This window comes from Octopus sinensis, linkage group LG10, assembly GCF_006345805.1.
Source record: "Octopus sinensis linkage group LG10, ASM634580v1, whole genome shotgun sequence".
NCBI lineage: Eukaryota > Metazoa > Mollusca > Cephalopoda > Octopoda > Octopodidae > Octopus > Octopus sinensis.
In genome coordinates this window covers 6,172,717-6,198,737 of record NC_043006.1, presented here as the reverse complement: position 1 = coordinate 6,198,737, position 26,021 = coordinate 6,172,717, and the positions used below count along the sequence as shown (strand labels likewise).

Sequence of the window (26,021 nt, the reverse complement as noted above, 5' to 3'; positions counted from 1 at the left end):
ATTTACCAACGCTACACCTGATATCCTCCACTCCATACGCATGCACACATGTATATCATGACTCATACAATGTTCACTTTCCTGACTTTTTTTTACATAATTCTATGTACTGTACACGCACCTTTGATGAGTTGTAGTGCACCTGAGCATTATACACAATAATTTCATTATTATTATATAAATAAGAGTGCAGCGACCTCATAATTCTAACAATATAAATTGCATAGAAATGTGTAAATATTTCAGGATTAAACTATACAAGTCAAAATTCAGATTTTTTCATTCAGAAAGCATTACATGATATTCCATCTACTAATTTGACAAATTTGATGAAATAAATAAATTTATTAATACTGTCTATATATATATATATATATATATATATATACACACACACACACATACACAAAATGTTTGATGATAACAGTAATTAAGGGAATATAACATCTTAACTAAAATAAACTTTGGCAATGCTCAGTAACACCACGGATTAGGAGAAATATTTCTGTAATTGGCACTGATAAATTGAGATCAAGGCCAAAGGATTTTGAAAAAGCATGCATACAAGTCTTTATTGATGTATGCACTAATGGCAATCAATGAAACGGAGATGATTAATGAATAATAGGGCTTTAAGAGTCAATTCAGCCGAAGTTCTCGTGTTGACTAGGTGTGGAAATAATCTCACTGTTCGGTAATAGTCATTGGGTATGCAAGGGCATCCCACGTGGGTCTGGGACGCTGGCAGTTTCGAGGTTAGACTGGAGATTCATTAACCAGCGCTTGGTATGTGCATCAGTACTGAGGATGTTTGCAAATGTGGAGTCTTTAAGTTGATCTGGAAGACACTGTCTAAGGGCTTCTCTGGCTCTACAGTATATAGAAAAAACAAAATTTTAATTGATTTTAAACATAAACACAATACAAATAATCATTGGGGGGGGGGGTATTTACAGTTATTCACATCTATAGCTAAACAACTTGGTTCTTATGCAGATGAAATATTTCCTATTCTGGAGTGAAACCTATTCACAATGAAATATGTTTCTTTATTAGCCACACGGGGCTGCATACAGACGGGACAGATTACAAAGTAGAGCTTTTCTTTTTAGGGGAAAGAAAAAAAAAAGTGGGGTAGGTTTTCGATCAAAAGGGATCTTAAAAGGGGAAGAAGAAAAAAAAAATGTATTCAACAGTAGATATCTAAATATTAAAACAGCAATAGCTAAACAATTAACTTGGTTCTTATGCAGATGAAAAATTTCCTATTCTGGAGTGAAACCTGTTCACAATGAAATAAATGTATTCTGTAATAAATAATCTCCAAGTTTTGATCTGAGACAAATAGAGAACTGCTATATCATTGCCTTACAATTACACAGAGAGTTAAATATGAGCTGGAATTTCCCCATATCTAATTTTGTCTACTTCTTACTACCTGTCCCAGCATTAATCTCAAGGTAAAGTTACTTGTGACAACTTTGTATGTATGTTAAGTGTGAATTGCAGAAGGTTAGCACCGTCCGAACATGGCCGATGCCAGCGCCGCCTGACTGGCGTCTGTGTCGGTGACACGTAAAAGCACCATCTGATTGTGGCCGTTTGCCAGCCTCCACTGGCCCGTTCGGTGGCACGTAAAAAGCACCCACTACACTCAGAGTGGTTGGTGTTAGGAAGGGCATCCAGCTGTAGAAACGCTGCCAGATCAGACTGGAGCCTGGTGCAGCCTTCATGGCTTACCAGACCCTATTCGAAAAGTCCAACCCATGCTAGCATGGGAAACAGACGTTAAACGATGATGATGATGTTTCATGTTCTGACATAGCTTGAGGAAATTTCTCTTCAAGAAGAAATAACTAAATAAATGTTCAAAACCCATAAAGATACAAATAAACTCCATAGCTAAGCAAACAAAAAAAAAAAACAATTAAGGATCTTAACCATGTATCAAGCCTATAAGGCAAATTCATTTTGATAAAGTACCATTGCAGAAAAGTTAGGAAATTAGTAGGGAAAAAAAGAAAAATCAGTATCTTAAAGTAAAACCTCACCGTGGATTGTCAGAAAGTCGTAGATAACAGCGAACAACATGCTTGAGCAGCCTTGCAGAAGGATCTTTTGATAAATGAAGGACCATCTTACCCTGAAAATAATTTATTTCACACTAAAATATCTGATAGGTACATATAGACATAAATACACAAACACACAGATATATATAGAGAGATGGCACGTAAAAAGCACCCACTACACTCTCAAAGTGGTTGACACTATGAAGGGCATCCAGCTGTAGAAACTCTGCCAGATCAAGATTGGAGCCTGGTGCAGCCGTCTGGTTCGCCAGCCCTCAATCAAAATCGTCCAACCCATGCTAGCATGGAAAGCGGACGTTAAATGATGATGATGGTCACCCACTTCTAACCATCTGTCACTCTCCTTTCACTCGTGCAAATATGCCCATCCCAGATCCAATTTTCCTATTCCCATTTATATCCATCTTCTTGTACCTTGAGGATACATCCTGATACCTCATCACCACCATTCTCCCTTTTTAGCAGGGGCACCCATGTATCCTCCACAGCAGGATACATATTCCTAACCCTGTATCACAGTTTAGCCTCTCAAAATTTGGTACAAAGTCACCTCTCACAATATGACACCTGACTCTGTCAAGGGGCCTTGTTTTGCGAGTTACTTGTACTCATCATCATTGTTCCACCGTGGTCGAGACAATGGAATTTACCATGCTACGCCAGACTTCATGGTCCATCATAGCATTATGGAGGTCCTGTTGCTGGATGCCTGTATCCCTGTAGATTACATCAGGGTAGGAGAGTGTGCGCCCTCTGGTATCGCAACCGTGGTCTAGACAATGGAATTTACCATGCTACGCCAGACTTCACGGTCCATCATAGCATTATGGAGGTCCTGTTGCTGGATGCCTGTATCCCTGGAGATTACATCAGGGTAGGAGAGTGTGCGCCCTCTGGTATCGCAACCGTGGTCGAGACAATGGAATTTACCATGCTATGCCAGACTTCACGGTCCATCATAGCATTATGGAGGTCCTGTTGCTGGATGCCTGTATCCCTGGAGATTACATCAGGGTAGGAGAGTGTGCGCACTCTGGTATCGCAACCGTGGTCGAGACAATGGAATTTACCATGCTACGCCAGACTTCACGGTCCATCATAGCATTATGGAGGTCCTGTTGCTGGATGCCTGTATCCCTGGAGATTACATCAGGGTAGGAGAGTGTGCGCCCTCTGGTATCGCAACCGTGGTCGAGACAATGGAATTTACCATGCTACGCCAGACTTCACGGTCCATCATAGCATTACGGAGGTCCTGTTGCTGGATGCCTGTATCCCTGGAGATTACATCAGGGTAGGAGAGTGTGCGCCCTCTGGTATCGCAACCGTGGTCGAGACAATGGAATTTACCATGCTACGCCAGACTTCACGGTCCATCATAGCATTATGGAGGTCCTGTTGCTGGATGCCTGTATCCCTGGAGATTACATCAGGGTAGGAGAGTGTGCGCCCTCTGGTATCGCAACCGTGGTCGAGACAATGGAATTTACCATGCTACGCCAGACTTCACGGTCCATCATAGCATTACGGAGGTCCTGTTGCTGGATGCCTGTATCCCTGGAGATTACATCAGGGTAGGAGAGTGTGCGCCCTCTGGTATCGCAACCGTGGTCGAGACAATGGAATTTACCATGCTACGCCAGACTTCACGGTCCATCATAGCATTACGGAGGTCCTGTTGCTGGATGCTGTATCCCTGGAGATTACATCAGGGTAGGAGAGTGTGCGCCCTCTGGTATCGCAACCGTGGTCGAGACAATGGAATTTACCATGCTACGCCAGACTTCACGGTCCATCATAGCATTATGGAGGTCCTGTTGCTGGATGCCTGTATCCCTGGAGATTACATCAGGGTAGGAGAGTGTGCGCCCTCTGGTATCGCAACCGTTGGTCGAGACAATGGAATTTACCATGCTACGCCAGACTTCACGGTCCATCATAGCATTATGGAGGTCCTGTTGCTGGATGCCTGTATCCCTGGAGATTACATCAGGGTAGGAGAGTGTGCGCCCTCTGTATCGCAACCGTGGTCGAGACAATGGAATTTACCATGCTATGCCAGACTTCACGGTCCATCATAGCATTATGGAGGTCCTGTTGCTGGATGCCTGTATCCCTGAGATTACATCAGGGTAGGAGAGTGTGCGCCCTCTGGTATCGCAACCGTGGTCGAGACAATGGAATTTACCATGCTACGCCAGACTTCACGGTCCATCATAGCATTACGGAGGTCCTGTTGCTGGATGCCTGTATCCCTGGAGATTACATCAGGGTAGGAGAGTGTGCGCCCTCTGGTATCGCAACCGTGGTCGAGACAATGGAATTTACCATGCTACGCCAGACTTCACGGTCCATCATAGCATTACGGAGGTCCTGTTGCTGGATGCCTGTATCCCTGGAGATTACATCAGGGTAGGAGAGTGTGCGCCCTCTGGTATCGCAACCGTGGTCGAGACAATGGAATTTACCATGCTACGCCAGACTTCACGGTCCATCATAGCATTATGGAGTCCTGTTGCTGGATGCCTGTATCCCTGGGATTACATCAGGGTAGGAGAGTGTGCGCCCTCTGGTATCGCAACCGTGGTCGAGACAATGGAATTTACCATGCTACGCCAGACTTCACGGTCCATCATAGCATTATGGAGGTCCTGTTGCTGGATGCCTGTATCCCTGGAGATTACATCAGGCTAGGAGAGTGTGCGCCCTCTGGTATCGCAACCGTGGTCGAGACAATGGAATTTACCATGCTACGCCAGACTTCACGGTCCATCATAGCATTATGGAGGTCCTGTTGCTGGATGCCTGTATCCTGGAGATTACATCAGGGTAGGAGAGTGTGCGCCCTCTGGTATCGCAACCGTGGTCGAGACAATGGAATTTACCATGCTACGCCAGACTTCACGGTCCATCATAGCATTACGGAGGTCCTGTTGCTGGATGCCTGTATCCCTGGAGATTACATCAGGGTAGGAGAGTGTGCGCCCTCTGGTATCGCAACCGTGGTCGAGACAATGGAATTTACCATGCTACGCCAGACTTCACGGTCCATCATAGCATTACGGAGGTCCTGTTGCTGGATGCCTGTATCCCTGGAGATTACATCAGGGTAGGAGAGTGTGCGCCCTCTGGTATTGCGAGTAGATGGCTTCCAGAGGAGAAGAGTAGAAATTACCTCGTTTTCAGCTCTACAACAATGTCCAGCAAACTGGACTCTCCTACCTTTCACAAGAGATGACACAGGTGGTAGTTTCCCATATATTTACATTTTGGTTGGATGGCGCTTCCACAAGAGATTTTGAGCTCTTATGCTGGTGTCACAAGAAAACTCAATATACTCTGTAAAATGGTTGTTTTTAGGAAGGGTATCCAGACATAGAAACCACACTGCAACAGACAGAGCTTGACGAAGTTCTATGGTTCACTGGAGCCTGTCAAATCATTCAGCCCATGACAGCACGAAAAAGAGATGATAAATTATGATGATTATGATGATACATATGTTAAAATGTAAATGAAAGTGTCATCATCATTGTCATCCTTTAACGTCTGCTTTCCCTGCTGGCATGGGTTGGACAGTACCGCCTGACTGGCTCCCGTGCCGGTGGCACATAAAAGCACCCACTACACTCTTGGAGTGGTTGGCGTTAGGAAAGGCATCCAGCTGTAGAAACTCTGCCAGATCAAGACTGGAGCCTGGTGCAGCCATCTGGTTCATCAGCCCAGTCAAACCATCCAACCCATGCTAGCATGGAAAGCGGACATTAAACGATGATGATGATGATGATGGTTTGATAGAGTAATCAGAATGCTAAAGAGTTGTAGCGGTAGATAGGTAGTTGAATGATCTCCCTTGCAAGAAAGATTATAGAGTAACCTTCTTTATTCTAAGTTTCTTGAAGCATCAAGGTCACAAAACCTAATTCTTAATTATTCAAGAAGCTTGGCATTTCTTTCGGAATTTTCTAGAATGTCTAGCATACCATTAATAAAAACAGTTTGCTAACCCAGCTTTTCCCTTCTCAGTCGATTAGACTTAGAGCCATTCACATCATTGCTATGTCCATCTATTTCTCTACGCTTCATAGCAGATATGACTGAAGGCCACAACTTCACTGTTGTTCTACACTTCCTATCTCTGCACTTTCTTGCACAAGATTATCTCGTTGAAGTAGCCACTACAATCTGATTCTATGAATTATCATCGAAAGAAGAATTAAATATATTTTTATGAAGGAAATGTATAGATCTTGTATTCAATCTTTCATCTCTGTGTGAACTCTTGTGATAACATGACACGCAGCCACATCAAACCCATTGTACTATCTACATAATTCACTGCAGAGTTAAAAGAATGGTCAAGAGCTTTCATGAAGCTGTAAATGCCAACACACTAAAGAAAAATGAATCTTACCAAGATCATGGCAACGTGTGAGAACCTTTCGTATGTTTGACAAATATAAGACAAACCCGTTTCATCTAGGAGAATTTTTTGTAGTATGAAAGTAGCAACCTGTAAAGAGAAAAAGAGAGGGAGAAAATATGCAATTTCAGCACCAGTTGGTAATCTTATTACCTGTGAATTCTTATTTGAAATAATACATTGGTAATAAAAAACGAATAGAAGTTTTTATAGAAAATTAATGACAGCACATTGTAAGTTATGGTTTTATAAAAAAGACCAACATAATTATATATATATATATATATATTTCTCACCATGACCGACCAGGCTATCAGATGTTGCTACACATCGCTGGCCACAATGCACTTCGCATTGTTTTAGCCTTCAAATGATGCCACCCTGCTGGCGAAGCGAGCAGGCCAACAGAAGAGTGAGAGAAAATTGTGGCGAAAGAGTACAGCAGGGATCGCCACCACCCCCTGCCAAAGCCTCGTGGAGCTTTAGGTATTTTTGATCAATAAACACTCACAACGCTCGGTCTGGGAATCGAAACTGCGATCCTACGACCACAAGTCCGCTGCCCTAACCACTGGGCCGTTGTGCCTCCATATATATATATATATTTCTCACCATGACCGACCAGGCTATCAGATGTTGCTACACATCGCTGGCCACAATGCACTTCGCATTGTTTTAGCCTTCAAATGATGCCACCCTGCTGGCGAAGCGAGCAGGCCAACAGAAGAGTGAGAGAAAATTGTGGCGAAAGAGTACAGCAGGGATTGCCACCACCCCCTGCCAAAGCCTCGTGGAGCTTTAGGTATTTTTGATCAATAAACACTCACAACGCTCGGTCTGGGAATTGAAACTGCGATCCTACGACCACAAGTCCGCTGCCCTAACCACTGGGCCGTTGTGCCTCCATATATATATATATATAGTTGTTTCTAAGATAATTTTCATGTGAGATATAGTTTGTTAGTGTAATGTAAAAAGATAATCCTGGAGCAACAAAAATATTAAAATTTATCACTAATTAATGTTAAAGAAAATTACTTTGATGAAATAATTTGATTTGGAATTCAATGAATTAATTTATATGCTAATTTTATGCAAAAAAAAAAGATAAAAATATTGGTTCCTGTGAGAAAGGAACACTAACAAAAGAGATAAGAGACAAACTAGAAAAAAGAAATTATAACAGAGAACGCTTGTTTATACCAGTTATCTGCCTGATGATGTTTCTTGGGATAATTAGAATGGTAATTCTTTAACTAAGTATAAAAATGACCAAATGAGCAACTATAAATCTTATAATAGTTGCTGTTAGGAATACTACAATAGCACTGTGTTTTAACAAAGATTTGCTGTGTTAGTTAACTCTGGTTGAGTCCAATAGAAGTTGATTGAAGTGGTCATTAGTGTTAAGGGCAGAGAACTACAGAATAAATGTTCTTGAACACAGCACAAACAACGATTTTTTATTAGTTGGCAAATATAAGCGCCTAACAGCAAGCAATTTGTTTAGGCTCAGAGTTCTCACTGCTTTTGTCTGATGAGATGCAACATGTTGAAACACCGGTGCCCAAAAATGCCATATGCTAATGAGCTGAGTAGGTTGAACACACTAGTAAAAGAGAGAAGTTATTCTCCTATCACACTACAGCAGCCAGCATATTTTGTGTCCAAACCTGCTTAGATGTGTTAAGAATAAATAAGTAAATAATCGCTGAATCTTATTGTTTCCCTATAAAGTAAGTTTTTTTCTCTCTTTCAAGTTTAATCAGAAAATTTGTTAGAAAGTCAAGAGAACGACAATATTGGTAGCTCAACCTTAAGAAAATAAGCCCTTTTGCAGGGCACAGTCATCATCATCATTTAACGTCCGCTTTCTATGCTAGCATGGGTTGGACGATTGGACTGAGGTCTGGCGAACCAGACTCCAATCTGATCTGGCAGAGTTTCTACAGCTGGATGCCCTTCCTAACGCCAACCACTCCGAGAGTGCAGTGGGTGCTTTTATGTGCCACCGGCACGAGGACCAGTTTGGTGGTACTGGCAACGGCCATGCCCAAATAGTGCTTTTTATGTGCCACCTGCACAGGAGCCAGTCCAGCGGCACATCATTTAATAGTTTTCTATGCTGGCATGAGTTGGGCAGTTTGACGGAATCCAATGATCCACATCATTGTCGAGTTCCAATGTTTGCTTTGGCATGGTCTCTACAGCTGGATGCTCTCCCTAATACCAATCTTACTATAGAGTTACTGGATGCATTTTTTTTTTTGACATTGATACTATTAAGGTGACCAAGTAACATACAAGACAAAAAAGAAGCTCCCTTCAGTTGAGTGGAGTTGTAGCAGAGGAGGAAATGGCTTTATTGATGAAAATGAAAAATTACTCACAGTCTTAGATAATTCGCTTCCTGACTCCATTATTCGCAAGCAGAGAGGGATTATTTCAGTTGTAAGAAGAAATGTAATTACTTCTTGTTCATCAGGCTAGAAATAACAAAACAAACAATTTCCCAATTTATAATTACAGGTGAAGTCATTTATACATAGGCATAACTATGGATTGAAGGAAGTTTTCTAGAGTGATAAAGTTAATTGTTGGTTCTGGTAGAAGTATTTGAAGCTACAGCAAGAATCACTATTACCTCTTTGTAGCCTTGTAGCAAAGGTCTAACTCATTTTCTTTTTAACACAGGAGAGCCACCATGAATACCTATCTTCCCCTACACTGATATTCTGAGAGAGTCACTGAGGCTACCACATCATTAACCCTTTTGTTATCAACCTGGCTGAAACCGGCTCTGGCTTTGAGTACAAATGTCTTGTTTTCATAAGTTTTGAATTAAAATCTTCCACCAAACTTTAGTCACAACTTATGTTCCTAATACTAGCTTAATGATAACTAGGCTAGTTTACTAAATTCCTTGTTATATTAAAAATAATTGAAAGAAACACAGAGCATCTCAAAATAAATACGGTAACGAAAGGGTTAAGTGTATTTCCAAAGAATTTTTGTTTCTAAAAAATAACTTTTCTCATCTGTGGCTTAATAGATAAAAGTTATATTATGTATGTTGATATTAAATAGATTAATATTTTCCATGCTGGAGTACACATTTATATTATCCACAAAAATCCTTGGCCAATGTGTTAGGGTTATTTGGGTAGTCTTTGAAGTAGTCTTTTAGGTTGCTGAAGGGACTAACACCAAGCTAGAAGATTATGTGTGTCCCTATAACTCACTGGTGTCATGGGTTACCATACGAAGACTATAAAATATATCTAGAGCAAATCAGCTTGGCAATGCCCATCTCTCTTTCCAACTTATACTCCTAAGAGGACTTGGACTGAGTACCTGTAACATTCATGAATTACATAGCATTAACTTCCAGTTAATTTCAACTCCCAGTACCATCTTTCTGTTGACATTCATCATCATCACTTAACGTCCGTTTTCCATGGTAGCATGGGTTGGATGGTTCGACCGGGGTCTGGTAAGCCATGGAGGCTGCACCAGGCTCCAGTCTGATCTGGCAGTGTTTCTACAGCTGGATGCCCTTCCTAACGCCAACCACTCCGTGAGTGTAGTGGGTGCTTCTTACATGCCACTGGCACAGGGGCCAGAGGAGGCAGGCAAACGGCCACGATCGGTTGGTGCTTTTACGTGTCACCGACACGGACACCAGTCAGGCAGCGCTGGCATCTGCTACATTCGGACGGTGCTTTTTATGTGTCACCAGTACGGGTGTCTTAACTACAATTTCCATTTGAATTTTTATTTTGGTTCTAAAAGTTAAAAAGGAAAGTGAATGTATACTCTTTACTCTTTTACTTGTTTCAGTCATTTGACTGCGGCCATGCTGGAGCACCACCTTTTAGTCGAGCAAATCGACCCCGGGACTTATTCTTTGTAAGCCCAGTACTTATTCTATCGGTCTCTTTTGCCAAACCTCTAAGTGACGGGGACGTAAACACACCAGCATCGGTTGTCAAGCAATGCTAGGGGGACAAACACAGACACACACACACATACATATATATATATATACATATACATATATGTTTCCGTCTACCAAATCCACTCACAAGGCATTGGTCGGCCCGAGGCTATCGCAGAAGACACTTGCCCAAGATGCCACACAGTGGGACTGAACCCGGAACCATGTGGTTGGTTAGCAAGCTACTTACCACACAGCCACTCCCGCGCCTATTATAAAATTTATTTCAGAAAATATCTTTTAAGTACGACACTTCAGATATTATAATCAAAAAAGAACACAGATGTCAACTAGAAATGACATCTCCTAATTAAGAACATGACTTGGCTCTCCATAACAAAATATCATTTTAGTGTTTTGAAATGAGAACAATTTTAAATTAGGAAGAGAAAAATTACCTTAACAAGAGCCCCTATAACACCAAGACTTGTTAAACGGAGATACTCAAATGGACGTGTTTTACTGACAGTGTGAAGAAATGGATAAAGAAACAGTGGGATGTGAGCTGTGAAAAACGAAAGAAATAAATCATAATAAAAGTTGTTTTCTTAAACAAAAATGTCATCTATTTAGAACAAAGAAGAGGCATATATCGAGTCTTAGTCTAGAAATTAAAAACCACACAACTTCCTGACAGAATAATGATGAAGAAGGTATTCATTTTCCAAATACCTTGATACAAACATATGCATCAATCTATGTCTGCATCCAAACCAGGTTGGGACTGAAAATTATGTCATTGTTGTCAGTGTTGTTTTACACCTACTTACCATACCATGTTGGTATTGGTTGGATGAATCGGTATGGCCCAAACCAGTTTGTATTTGAAGTTATTTTCTTCCTAGACATGTTGGGAGATCATGTGTTACAAGATTTTGTTTCAAGTTTGGTATGGTTTGTAAGCTGGATACTATTCTTAGCACCAACCACTTCACTAAGTGTATGGATGCAGCTTATCATGGCACCAGCACTAGAAAGGTTGTCCTATCTTCAGTAATACAAATTAAGAGTCTTCTCAACTCTACATCATCTCTGCTTGTTCACCAACTACTTTACAGTGTACAGGGAGCATTTTATTGTGGCTCCAGCACTAGTGCTTTTCATCCTCCAAAATAAAAAGGGGTTCTCAGGGCTCAGTACTGTCTCTGTTTGTAGGGGCCAATGTTGCTAAGAGTGGGAAGAAAAGAGAGGAAGATAGGATAACTGGAGTGTCAGTGTGTTAAAGAGAGAGAGAGAAATGGAGGGGATAGAGTGTAAGAGAACTTCAGGAAGAGAAAGTATTGGGAAAGGAAAAGAGCGAGTGAGAGATGGACAGTCATAAAATGGTCAGTGGTAAGAGTATTATTTAAGGCGGCGAGCTGGCAGAAACGTTAGCACGCTGGGCAAAATGCGTAGCTGTATTTCTTCTGCTGTTACGTTCTGAGTTCAAATTCTGCCGAGGTCGACTTTGCCTTTCGTGGTTGATAAATTAAGTACCAGTTACGCATTGGGGTTGATGTAATAGACTTTATCCATTTGTCTGTCCTTGTTTGTCCTCTCTGTGGACAATAAGGAAATAAGTAAGAGTATTATGGAAGTGAATAATGAGTGACATTTACCTTGTAAAAATGCTGATCTTGTTTCTGGGTGAGAAGCAACACATTGTAGAAGTGCTAAAGCATTGCAAACTCTGTTGGATTGATGAGCCTTGCAGGGGATAGAAATAGAAAAGTGTCATCATAACTTAATCAACAAAATGTATTTCATTCAACAATAAGCAGCAGTTAATTACATTTCTTAATTTGGAGAGACAAACATGTTTTTATGTTCTTAAGTTAATCTTGAACACAAAGCGTAGCCAATGTTGAAGCACACAAAATACAACGAAAATAGTTTGATAGTCTTCCATTTTTAAACAGTATAATATTGGTAGAACCATTTCATAAAAAAGATAAAACAAAGAGCTATTCTAGATTAAAATCCCATACTTCTTTGAATTATTAATGCCTTAGCATTGAAGCCAGCCATATCTGGCCCAAATATTCTACCAGTCTTATGTTCAAACTATCCAGATCTAACCTCTCACACCTACCCTGCAATGAGATTCTAAAAATATGCAATCAAATCACTGATATCTCGAAGTTATGAGATAACGCATGATTAATTCAAAACGGTCTGAGTAAATAAGCATTACATTCGACAGAGTAATCTGAATGCGGAAGAGTTGAGAGGGAGGAGACAGGAAGATGGTAAAGGAGTACTTGTGTTAAAGAATTCAATTAGAGGGAAGAGGGGCTAAAAACAGTTCTTTGAGGGTGTATGTGGAAGTTTTTCAAGTTTATGACAACAACAAGAATTATAATTAAACAGAAAACATGAATATTAGGAAAATAGTGGAGCATCAAGTGAGAATGATATGCAGTTTATTTAGAACTATGCAAGTTATTGTGGAAAGAGAGATCCTCAAGAAAATGCCAAGTTTGATAGTATTTCTGCAGTACAGAATTCATTAATTTTTAAGCTTAACTCAGTAAAGTAATCGACAAGTAAAAAAATAAAAAAGACCTTAGGAGTGGCTGTGTGGTAAGTAGCTTGCTTACGAACCACATGGTTCCGGGTTCAGTCCCACTGCGTGGCACCTTGAGCAAGTGTCTTCCACTTATAGCCTCAGGCCGATCAAAGCCTTGTGAGTGGATTTGGTAGACGGAAACTGAAAGAAGCCTGTCGTATATATGTGTGTATGTATATATATATATATATATATATATATATATATATATATATATATATATATATATATATGTATGTGTGTATGTTTATATGTCTGTGTTTGTCCCCACCCCCAACATCACTTGACAACCGATGCTGGTGTGTTTACGTCCCTGTAACTTAGCGGTTCGGCAAAAGAGACCGATAGAATTAGTACTAGGCTTACAAAGAATAAGTCCGGGGGGGGGGGGGGTGATTTGCTCAACTAAAAGGTGGTGCTCCAGCATGGCCACAGTCAAATGACTGAAACAAGTAAAAGAGTAAAGAGTACCTTTCTAAACCCAGTTGTTATTGCATGTCAGTTGAAATACACTGTTGTTATTTCAATTAATTTTTGAAAATAATAAAGAATTTACTAAAATGACTTGGTCCTTATTAAGGTGCTGTCTGGAAGATACATTAACATGAGATTTTGAGGGAAGGTTTTAATTTAGAACACTGTAAAATAGGAATTTTGAGTCAGAGACCCAAAGGCAGTCTTTAGTGAGTTGGTATTGAGGTAAGACAGGAATCGAAAGAAGCCTCTGTGGTGAGCGTTTCTCCCTGCATGATAGTTGTAAGCAGATGTCACCATAATGTAAGCATTGTCCTGCATTCCAAATCTTGCAAGGAGACGCACACAGAGGCTTCTTTCAGTTTCTGTCAACTAAATCCACCCAAGTCTTTGGTTGGCAGGGTCTATAGTAAGACACCTGCACAAAGTGTTATGCAGTGGGATTGAACCTGACCTGGAACTATGTGGTTGGGAAGCAAACTTCTTACCTCACAGTCATATATGCATCTACATGCACATGTATTTCACTAATGGTTCTATTATGAATGACACAATTTGTTAATAAAAAAATAAACTAATTACCTAATCAACTGATGACAATAAAAACTGGAGTGAAATACAGTTAGGGGTGTATGTGTATTACTGGCAGTTTGACCCCCTTAAAGTACAACATTTCACAATTTCACATTAAGAAATGTTAAAAAAAAAAAGGTAATTCCTTTAACTAAATCTCTTCTTCCAGAATATACACTTTCCTTTCACCTTGCAGATTATGAATTTATATTTTTCACTTTTTACAAACTTTTAAACAATAAACACTTATCAAGAATGTTGTCTTTAGTATAGGATCATTTGGTAGAGTTTATTTTCAGCATGGTATACACAATCAGGAAATAACTGAGGCAAGTGGGAGTCAGAAGAGGTGGCACAGGTAGGCAAAATGGGTTTGTTGTTATTCATTAATTTGTGTTGGAGACAAACACAAACACAAATTAATGAATAACAACAATTCAGTGTGACACCAGTGCAAAATCACCTCCCTCCAACAAGTCATCCTAACAAGACGTCTGCGTTGGCTGGGTCATGCCCTCTGTCGTCAACCAGGAGAATTCATCTACGAAGCAATTGTCCCAGCTCCCCTTCAGGGTTGGTGAAAGCAATGTGGTGGACAACGAAAAACCTGGCTGATGACAGTCAAGGCTGATCTGGAACCCAACCTAGGCCCCCTGTCTACGGCGTTCGCCGCTGGAATAGGGAGTGGTTGGAAATCACGTGGTTGTTAGCCTCAAATTGCCAGGCCTGGTCGGCATTTGTGAGAGATTCAGCATTGAGGATGAATGAAGCCAGCTCAACCCACCCCGGGTGAATGCTGTCTCAAGATAAGAAGACAAGATTAATTTGTGTGCTGACAATAGTATTTACTTTGTGTGAGACACCAATATAATAATGAAAATATTGCTTTAATAATAGAAGTATTATAAGGATTCAATAACGTAATATCTGTAATTATACTTACAGTTAATTGTGGAGGATTGATTGCAGGATAAATGTTGATAATTTCTTGAAGAAGAGCAGCTATGGTTCCAAATGAGTGCCATAGCATTGGAGCAAGATCTGGGACAACCTCCCTTTTTTTGCTAGAAACAGAAAAATGATAAAGAATACATAATATATAAACAGGAAGTAAATATGAAAGAAGGCTCATAGTAAACCATATACATCGTCATTTTTTTCACTTGTTTTCCATCTTGGTAAGGACTCAATAGGTCATCACAGTCTGAGTCATCTCCTCTTGGGAGCTGTTGCTTCCAACAGACTGATGCTCGGACATGACATCTGGTTTGGTTTTTTCTGTAGTTGGATGCCTTTCCTATCACCAGCCACACTACAGGGTGTACTGAGAGCATTTTTATGGCCCCCAACTAGAAACATTGAATAAAGTGACCTCTGACAGCTAAGCATTCTCTGCTTAGTTTGTCAACCACTTTACAGGGTATCCTGGGTATGGTTTTGTGCTACAAGAACCAGAAAGAGATTGTCTCACTCACTCACCAGTTTGAGGGAACACGAGTTGTTAGCTGGCACCACCACAGGAAGAGTAGTGTCTTGTACACAAGCAATGTAGGGCATATTCAGGGCTCAGACATATAATATATCAGGGAGGAGAAATAGGCAAGGTACGGTGTCAGTAGTGAGACTGGAAGTGGATGAGGGGAGTAATTGCTGAGAATAAACAATAACCTAGAGCATGTACGTTTGTTAAGTGACTAAGAAAGGGGTTAGAAGAAAGAGAAATGACAGAAGAGCCTGGATAGCTGGGTGGAAGAATGAAAGGAGCAGCAGTATGAGATAAGTGATAAGGTTATTTAGAACAATAAAGATGAGCAAAGGTGAAAAGTGATGGATAGTAAGGGAAGTGGCCCAGGGGATATGGGGGAGGGAGCATAAGGTGACGAGCTGGCAGAAACGTTAGCACGCCGGGCGAAATGCGTAACCATATTTCGTCTGCCGTTACGTTCTGAGTTCAAATTCCGCCGAGGTTCAACTTTGCCTTTCATCCTTTCGGGGTCGATAAATTAAGTACCAGTTATGCATTGGGGTCGATGTAATCGACTTAATCTGTCTGTCTGTCCTTGTTTGTCCCCTCTATGTTTAGCCCCTTGTGGGTAGTTAAAAATAAATAAAGGCTGGTACTTGCGAAGAGTCAAGAGAGTAAAGAAGATGCACAAAAGAAAAGGAATTATAGAGGCACAAGTATGGTCCAATATCGTCTCCTACACATCAGTCTAGTGAAGAGGTGAGAGTGGATTAGTGTGGTCTTCAGGCGAAGGGTTAAGGAGGACCGATACAGTCTTTTACCTATAGGCCTAGTGGAAGAATGAAGGTGAATTTATGGGAGAGTGTGCAACAGGGTGAGGGGGTGGTCAAAATAGTGAAAAGTGATGGGAAGCACACATTAGCATAGGAGAAATTCTAACCACATGCAGCAAAGTGAAATAGATTTTAATTTGTCACGTAGAAACTATTTCCAGTATTTCTCTTCAAAGACAAACACAGACTAATATAAATTGTCTTATGGCAACAGGTTATGGCCTCACAATTTTTACTGTCACACTGGAACTAATGTATAATGTTTCTTATATTAGTAATTTAAAAGAAAATTTTTGAGTCAAGTACATCAACATCAAAATAAATATCAAATGGAAATTGTAGTTGTGATACCTGTGCCAGTGGCACGTAAAAAACACCATCCGAACGTGGCCGATGCCAGCTCCGCCTTTACTGGCTTCTGTGCCGGTGGCACGTAAAAAGCACCAACCAATCGTGGCCAATGCTAGCTACGCCTTGACTGGCTTCTGTGCCGGTGGCACATAAAAAGCACCAACCGATCGTGGCCGCTGCCAGCCTCTCCTGGCACCTGTGTCGGTGGCATGTAAAAAGCACCCACTACACTCACGGAGTGTTTGGCATTAGGAAGGGCATCCAGCTGTAGAAACACTGCCAGATCAAGATTGGAGCCTGGTGCAGCCTCCTGGCTTCCCAGACTCTGGTCGAACCATCCAACCCATGCTGGCATGGAAAGCAGATGTTAAATGATGATGATGATGTATCACATTAACCAGACTGTACTATATCATAACAGAAATAAATAGAACCAGTGTTAAGTAGTATAGCACGAAACCATGTCAAATAATTTTACTTCAACCGTTAATATTTAGTTTTCCTATCATCTTGGAAACCAAATCAAACTGAAGGAATTTTGTAACAAGAATTGATTATTTAAAGTCAAAATTGCTGCTTTAAAGTGACATAAGCAGATTCAACATGCAAAGGTCAAGTATGGAGGTCATACCGATCTGAGATGGCAGAAGAAATCTAAGCCATTTTGGCCATCTTCAGTATATGCATGAATATAGGTAACCAAAAAAGATGTTTGGTTCCTAGGGCAATAGCACCAGAGTTTAAAGTTATTCAAAGACATTGACAACTGGAATCAATGTTAGAATAAGAAAAAAAATCAAGATTAGAGTAAGATGATAATGATTATATTGGGGTGATAGCATCCAAGAATTGTATTCTGAGATAAAGAGAGGAATAACTTTACAGTTGTAAAACTAGGGAAATAAAATTTTGGAGGCAATAGTCTCTATCAACCAACTGGTACACACGTGTAGCAAAGATAGATTTAAAATTTGAAGCATTAGCTTTAAGATATTCTACCAAACAAAGATGAAGAAACCTACCTTAATTCAAGAAGGGCGTTTTCTCGTGTGTCTGGATTAGTGAGTTCAATAATCCACTGATAGATTTTATCCCTATCAACGCTAATCATGCTAGGACAAGCGGCACCTTGTTGTGGATTCATCATGCGTGGCTAGAAAAGTAGGTTAAAAGAATTAAACACAATTATATGAAATATATATATGAAGTATAGAATTATTCCAAGTCCTACCCCTATCATTCCCCTCAACACCTTGCCCCAATTCTGTAAGAAGCCTGTTCTCTTCTGCTCACTTCTTTCATATTTTAATCCCATCATCTAGCATAAAGCTACCTCTCTTGGGGCTCAGAGCTTTGCAAGCTGCCTGGTGACCTCTTTGGTGCTGGCGACATGAAAAAAGCAGCCAGGACATGCAGTGATGTGTTTGGCCATAGAAAGGCCATCCGGCTGTAAAAACCATGTCTAACTAGACAATGGAGCACAAAGCAGTCCTTGGACTTCTCGGATCCTGCAAGGCCATCCAACTTATGCCAGCATTAAATAATGATGACATGTTGAATGTTAAAGGATGAGAAAATAACTAGCAGTAAACACACAAAGTGTCTCGGTGCAACACCAATGCAGAATCACCTCCCTCCGACAAGTCATCCTAATGAGATTTCTGTGTCATGCCCTCCATCGTCAACCAGGAGAATTCATCTACGAAGCAATTGCTCCAGCTCCCCTTCAGGGTTGGTGAAAGCAATGTGGTGGACAACGAAAAACCTGGCTGATGACAGTCAAGGCTGATCTGGAACCCAACCTAGGCCCCCATATCTACGGCGTTCGCTGCTGGAATAAGGAGCGGTTGGAGATCACGCGGTCGTTAGCTTCAAATTGTCAGGTCTGGTTGGCGTTTGTGAGATTCAGCATTCAGGATGAATGAAGCCAGTTCAACCCACCCTGGGTGAATGCTGTCTCAAGTCAAGTCAAACACATAAAACACAGTTACTTTTCTGTCAAATCTTGGCTTTCTCCACTGCAGATGACCTCGTCCTGATTGTGGTGCAGATATAAAGATAAGTGAAGATCTACATTGTGCACACTGATTTTTCTAGTTAGAATATGTCACTGGCCTCATATTTCAATGGTCATATGATATAATGAGAATTGGCCCTAGAAAGGGTGCACACATTTTTTTATGTAAAAAAAAAATGCTTATGAATTATAATCAGAAATAGTTAGTTAGTTAGTTAATTTTTTGGCTCAAAAGCAAATAGCAAGGCCATGTAGTGTGACACGGAGTTATGTACAGGGTGGTGCTCAAGTAAAGAGTTCAGGCCACTTAAGGTCAAGGGAGACTTTGAACCGAGCGGTCGTTGGCATCTTCACCATCTCGTCTGGCAGCTTGTTCCACGGATCCACAACCCAGATGGAGAAAGCCCCTCTCCTTCGATTGAGATGAAATCGTCGCAGATAGAGCTTTTTGGAATGACCCCGCAGCCGACGCTCTGGAGCAGGAGTGAAGAACAGCTCTTTCGAGAGGTTACACTTTCCGCTTATGATGAGACACACACTTGTGGATTCATATATATCCACATCTTTGTACACACACTCATACATATCACTATCTATATATGCATTCATAAAAATGTTTTGCTTGTTTGTAACCCATTGTCTTGTCAAGCATTCTTCACATCTCATTCCTCTAACATTCAGCGCTCCATCACTCTTCTAAGGTGCTACCTAGCAGCTGTAATCACTCTTGGGCAAGTTACACGTTACTCCTCCCCATTTACTCCGCACTACCAGTTACCTCCTCCCATCCCACCCACTCCATTTCACTGATTACTTCCTTCTGTGCCTTCAATTTTCACTCTTCTACCATATTCCATTTATGGGGTGCTGACATATCTGCTTTCAGTTTCAGCACCCTCTCAGACATACCTATTTCTTTGTGCGCGAGAAGACCCGGCAGGACAAGTGAGTCCATAACCCGTGGCCTTCTACATGGGATGGAGCCAGCCTACGTATGCATACCTTCCCTTCTTGGGACACAAAACTCTACTTGTGAAGACGTGATGAGGCAAGTGAGGATCAGAATCGAAATCGATCAATGGAAATTGCGGATGTGCTACCAGTGCCGGTGGCATGTCAAAACTCTGCTTGTGAAGACCCGTTGAGGCAAGTGACGATCAGAATCGAAATCGATCAATGGAAATCGATCAATGGAAATTGCAGATGTGTTACCAGTGCCGGTGGCATGTAAGAGAACTTTCCGTTTCGCGACCGTTGCCAGCACCGCCCCGTTTCGTGTCCGTTGCCAGCCTCGCCTGGCCCTCGTGCCGGTGGCACATAAAAAGCACCATCCGTTCGTGGCCGTTTGCCAGCTCGGTCTGGCACCAGTGCGGGTGGCACGTAAAAAGCACCCACTACACTCACGGAGTGGTTGGCGTTAGGAAGGGCATCCAGCCGTAGAAACACTGCCAGATTTGACTGGGCCTGATGAAGCCTTCTGGCTTCACAGACCCCAGTAGAACCGTCCAACCCATGCTAGCATGGAAAACGGACGCTAAACGATGATGATGATGATGATGAAGGGGCTAAACACAGAGAGGACAAACAAGGACAGACAAACGGATTAAGTCGATTATATCGACCCCAGTGTGTAACTGGTACTTATTTAAATGGCCCCGAACGGATGAAAGGCAAAGTCGACCTCAGCGGAATTTGAACTCAGAATGTAGCGGCAGACAAAATACTGCAAAGCATTTTGCCCAGCGTGCTAATGTTTCTGCCAGCTTGTTGCCTTCTCATACATACCATCATGCCCCGTCCACTATACCGACCTTTAAGTACCCCTCGATATCCCCTTCTTCACTGCTCCTACACTTTACTCACCATCCTTCTGATCTACCTCCTTGAGGCACCACTATCTCTCACCTGAACTCCACTCCATTCTGACATTTCCAATCAACCGTATCTCTTCTACCCCAAATTCTACCTTTTACTTCCCACTTACACTAATGAAAATATCTGCTCACTCTTCTCACGACCCACTGTCTAGATTCTCTTTTATGCTCACCTACCTGTACTCTGAGAGTTTGCTCTGGCACTCCCAAAAACTAAATTCTTTTCTCTCCCTGTCAACTATTCCCACCCACTTCTGAATGTGTGGTAGTTACGGATCCCCTCCATAGCAACAGACCCATCCTTGTCTCTCAGTCATATATTAGAGCCTTTCAACACTTACAAAGCCACCACGCTCATTTTGTCGTGGAAATTTTCCCCCTTTACCTTTCTCCCTATTTGTGCATGTTTACTTGGCAATCCCAAGAGAGACGGTGGCACAAAACAAAAAACACCCAGTACAGGATGTAAAGTGGTTGGCATCAGAAACCATAACAAAAGCTGACACTAGAACTCAGTGCAGGTCTGCTGTTAGCTGGATCCTGCCAAACCATCCAACCCAAGCCAGCAGGGAAAACGGATGATAAACGATGACAGTCATACATACCAATATCTATATGCAAGTACACTCATATACATCCCCATATATATATAAATTATTAAGGTGACTATTCACAATTTACAACTAAAAGGCAGAAGTCAGCACCAGCTAACACTCATATATATCTATCTATATATCAATGGAATTTGTATCTTTGTGGTACCAGTGCCGGTGGCACACAAGAAAACCATCCGAACGTGGCCGTAGCCAGTACCGCATCGACTGGCCTCCGTGCTGTGGGCACGCAACAAACACCATCCGATCGTGGCCGTTCGCCAGCCTCATCTGGCACCTGTGTCGGTGGCACATAAAAACACCATCCGAAGACCCGGCAAGACTAGTCAGGCCATAACCTGTGGCCCCTACCTGGGACGTAGTCAGTCCACCTGTGCATACCTTCCTTCTTGTGACACTTGTGAAGACCTGTTGAGGCAAGTGAAAATCAAATCAAATCAAAACAAATCAAAATAGATGAACATAAATGGAATTTGTATCTTTGTGGTACCAGTGCCGGTGGCACACAAGAAAATCATTCGAACGTGGCCGTAGCCAGTACCGCATAGACTGGCCTCCGTGCTTTGGGGACGTAACAAACACCATCCGATCGTGGCCGTCCGCCAGCCTCATCTGGCACCTGTGTCGGTGGCACATAAAAACACCATCCGAGCGTGGCCGTCTGCCAGCCTCGTCTGGCACCTGTGTCGGTGGCACATAAAAACACCATCCGAGCGTGGCCGTTCACCAGCCTCGTCTGGCACCTGTGTCGGTGGCACATAAAATCACCCACTACACTCTCGGAGTGGTTGGCGTTAGGAAGGGCATCCAGCTGTAGAAACACTGCCAGATCTGACTGGCCTGGTGCAGCCTTCGGGCTCTCCAGACCCCAGTTGAACCGTCCAACCCATGCTAGCATGGAAAACGGACGCTAAATGATGATGATGATGATATATATACATACACACACACCTATATATATATATACACACACATACCTATATATATACACACATACCTATATATATATATACACACATATATATATACACAAACACATACCTATATATATATATACACAAACACATACCTATATATATATATACACAAACACATACCTATATATATATACACACATACCTATATATATATACACACATACCTATATATATATACACACACACACATACCTATATATATATATATATATACACACACCTATATATATCTATATATATATACACACACCTATATATATATATATATATATACAAACACATACCTATATATATATATATACAGACACATACCTATATATATATATACAGACACATACCTATATATATACACACACACACGTACCTATATATATATATACACACACACACGCACACCTATATATATATACACAAACACATACCTATATATATATATATATATAGACAGACACATACCTATATATATATATATACACACACACACACCTATATATATATATATACACACACACACACCTATATATATATATATACACACACACACACCTATATATATATATACACACACACACACCTATATATATATATATACACACACACATACCTATATATATACACACACACACACATACCTATATATATATATACACACACGCACACGTATGTATATATATATATATATATATATATACACACACAGACATCCTTCCTACACAGACTCTTGCACCCATCCACACATGTACGTGGGAGGCACGGGGGAACTAAGAGAGGGTATGTCCTCTTTGTAGTTAAACTAACTAAACATGATTCAAGCGGGTATCTATTTCGTTAATATATGCAACAAAGAACAGGGGACAAACAACAAATCCTTGTAAGACACCAAGCATCATATCATTCGATGCAGAATGATGCCTTGGTACTGTGACTACCAATTTTCAATGGACAATGAAGATCTTCAACTAGTTACAAAGATTAGTCTACTGCAGAGAACTTTGGCATATTTCGCCTGTCTGGTATTTATTGAACCCAGTGTGTGTGTGTGTGTGTAAAGCATACACACAAAACCGAGTACAAGAACCATTCTTAGCAAATTGAGAATACTATTAGGTGCAGACAACTTCGTTTTAACTAATAGAAAACTGTGAAGAATTTCCAGTTTGGAAAATTGTTATAATAATAAAGTGAACTTGAAAAGATGGGATGGAATAGGGAAAACAAATAAAGGTGAACTTAATGTTTGTATTTTAATATTGAATATCCACAAGTGTATATAAAGTAGCAAACCGAGTTTTTAAAGGATGTCATTTTGACGAATTTTCTGGAATAACTAATTGACATTAGCAGCAAACAGTTAAATTTTTTTCATTAGAATCTCAAATGAAATAATGAACATAATAAATAGATTTAGATTGTTTTTTTATCTTTTATTAACAAATTACAAAAACACCAGTCTTTAGTATAGAACTATGACCCTTAATGAAGGACTGGGTGTGGTCACAGTATTTCTGAATGTACTGTCAAGGGTACGCGATGTAAAAAGAGAAAAAATAGCCCAATTTGTCAAGAGTTTTAAAAACATTTTAAGATGCAAGAATTTATGTAAAGTTTACCATTTTTAAATTCAGAATATATATAAACATATTTATTACCTGTGGATATACATTATCAGCTAAATAGGGTCGAGGAGGTAAGAAACGCATGTCCATAGGAATTGTTGAAAGACAGAATAATAAAAACAGGAAATTTTGCGGTGACAAACGAAGAATAAAGAATAAATCTGAGCCGAGGAGAGAGAGAGAAGTTGTGACACTCAGGAGGGAAGATTACGATCTGAGAACTTTCCAAACAGTTTCGCTTTTAAATACTTTCCTTTCTCCATAATTTATTCATTTTTCTTCTGAGGCAGAATTTATTGGTTCCCGCATTTCTACTTTGGATCCGTAAATTTTTACGCCGTTAATTTATGGATTGTAAATTTACGGATATTAAAATAAATCAGGTGAGTTTTTGAGCCGTTTTAAATAAACAAATAAAAGGAATAGAAGATATTATATTTACCTGCTGAGCACTGATTGTATGCATTCTATAGAAAGGGCAAAACAAGACTTGCCGGAAGTCCCAGCTCCGCAGTGAATCATTCCATTTCGTTCTATATTAAACAACTAAGCGTTACGGGAATTGCGAGGAACAGCAGGTCCGCAGTGAAGGTTCTCGTCTCTTATTAGAGTTTAACCTCTATTACGTCGTTCGCTATATAAAACAGGGCGCTACTAGAGAACAGTGGTCCCGGTGCGCGCACTCGCGTTAGCTAGTCACGACTAGTCGATCCTTACTTTGTGGTTTTGTGTTTTATTTACTTTGTTTCAAAAAATTATTTACTTTGTTTAAGAAAAAGGAAACTGGGCGATCTTTCGTCTCTAGTAGACCTTTCCGTCGATTTCCGTAAAATTTTTTTTTTTTTTTTACATATGGGCTTGCGGGAACTTTTGAAGTAATATACATACATATACACATACACCGAGTAAAAAATTTCAGTTATCTCTTTCTTTCACACATTACTCTGTCTCTTCACACACACTAACAGAAGCACTTCACTTACACAACATACTGTCTCCCACACCCCCATCAAACACACACACACATGTACATCAATGCTTCACATGCACGGTAACTTCAAAAGAACTTCCCTCGTCATACAATCGCTTTCTCTTAGTCTCTTTCGCTCTCATTACTTCAAAAGTTCCCGCAAGCCCATATGTAAAAAAAAAAATTTTTTACGGAAATCGACGGAAAGGTCTACTAGAGACGAAAGATTGCCATATCCTTTACTTTGTGTAAAAAAATTATTTATTTTGTGTTTTATTTACTTTGCTAGGTAGTCGTTTTAAGATCGACCAGTCACGACTAGCTAGCGCGGATGCGCACACAGGGACCACTGTTCGCTAGTAGTACCGGGTTACCTACTTGCAAACAAATGTGGTAACATGTAACAGTATTGACCGAGGTTACCGTGGTCTTTTCCGTAGGCTTTTCTTTCCACGGATAAACCTTATCTGCTTCCCCCTTTACACCATGACATTTCTGTGATACCCGATCCCTATTGATCGTTTCTTTTTCTTTTTTTCTTTCCCTTTTGATCGAAAACCTACCCCACTTTTTTTGTTTCTTTTCTCCCCCAAAACGAAAAGCTCTACCTTGTAATCTGTCCCGTCTGTGTGCAGCCCTGTGTGGCTAATAAAGAAACATATTACGTCTTTCACTCACTCATTTTGCTTGGGGAAATCATAAAATAATTACTAAAAATTACATAAGATACACTTCTATGTTGTTTTAATAATTATTATATTTTATGTCAATGTTTTATTTTGTAAATTTCTTGAGCGATATTCAATATTTATTATGCAGAAAGATGAATAAAATTAAGTTAAAGGTCAATTTTATTTTGTAAAAAGATATTTCAGTCTCTTTTAAATTAACACAGTTAAGATAATTACTAGACCTTTTTATTAATCGAGTTATTATATAACTTGAATTTCTGCTATAGCCCCGGGCCAACCATTGCCTTGTGAGTGGATTTGGTAGACGGAAACTGAAAGAAGCCTGTCGTATAAATATATATATATATATGTGTGTGTGTTTGTGTTTGTCCCCCTAGCATTGCTTGACAAGCGATGCTGATGTGTTTACGTCCCCGTCACCTAGCGGTTTGACAAAAGAGACCGATAGAATAAGTACTGGGCTTACAAAGAATAAGTCCCGGGGTCGAGTTGCTCGACTAAAGG

The 26,021-nt window shown here is 40.6% G+C and overlaps 1 protein-coding gene across 2 annotated transcripts; it reads right to left on the bottom strand.

Moving 5' to 3' along the window:
• Window positions 1–542: 542 nt before the first annotated feature.
• On the bottom strand, window positions 543–24,450 carry LOC115216742 (CCR4-NOT transcription complex subunit 9). Of its 2 annotated transcripts, none has more exons than XM_029786293.2 (9): window positions 24,298–24,450; window positions 17,780–17,910; window positions 15,052–15,172; window positions 12,112–12,199; window positions 10,912–11,018; window positions 8,907–9,002; window positions 6,508–6,606; window positions 2,052–2,143; window positions 543–870 (listed from the first exon to the last, which is right to left on the bottom strand). In XM_029786293.2, exons 1-9 carry the CDS (start codon window positions 24,319–24,321, stop codon window positions 702–704), a joined length of 927 nt encoding a protein of 308 aa, XP_029642153.1. In that variant the 5' UTR covers window positions 24,322–24,450; the 3' UTR covers window positions 543–701. The 2 variants fall into 2 exon arrangements, with proteins under 2 accessions (XP_029642153.1, XP_029642152.1); XM_029786292.2 differs by lacking the exon at window positions 24,298–24,450 and adding an exon at window positions 23,889–24,076.
• Window positions 24,451–26,021: the final 1,571 nt, after the last annotated feature.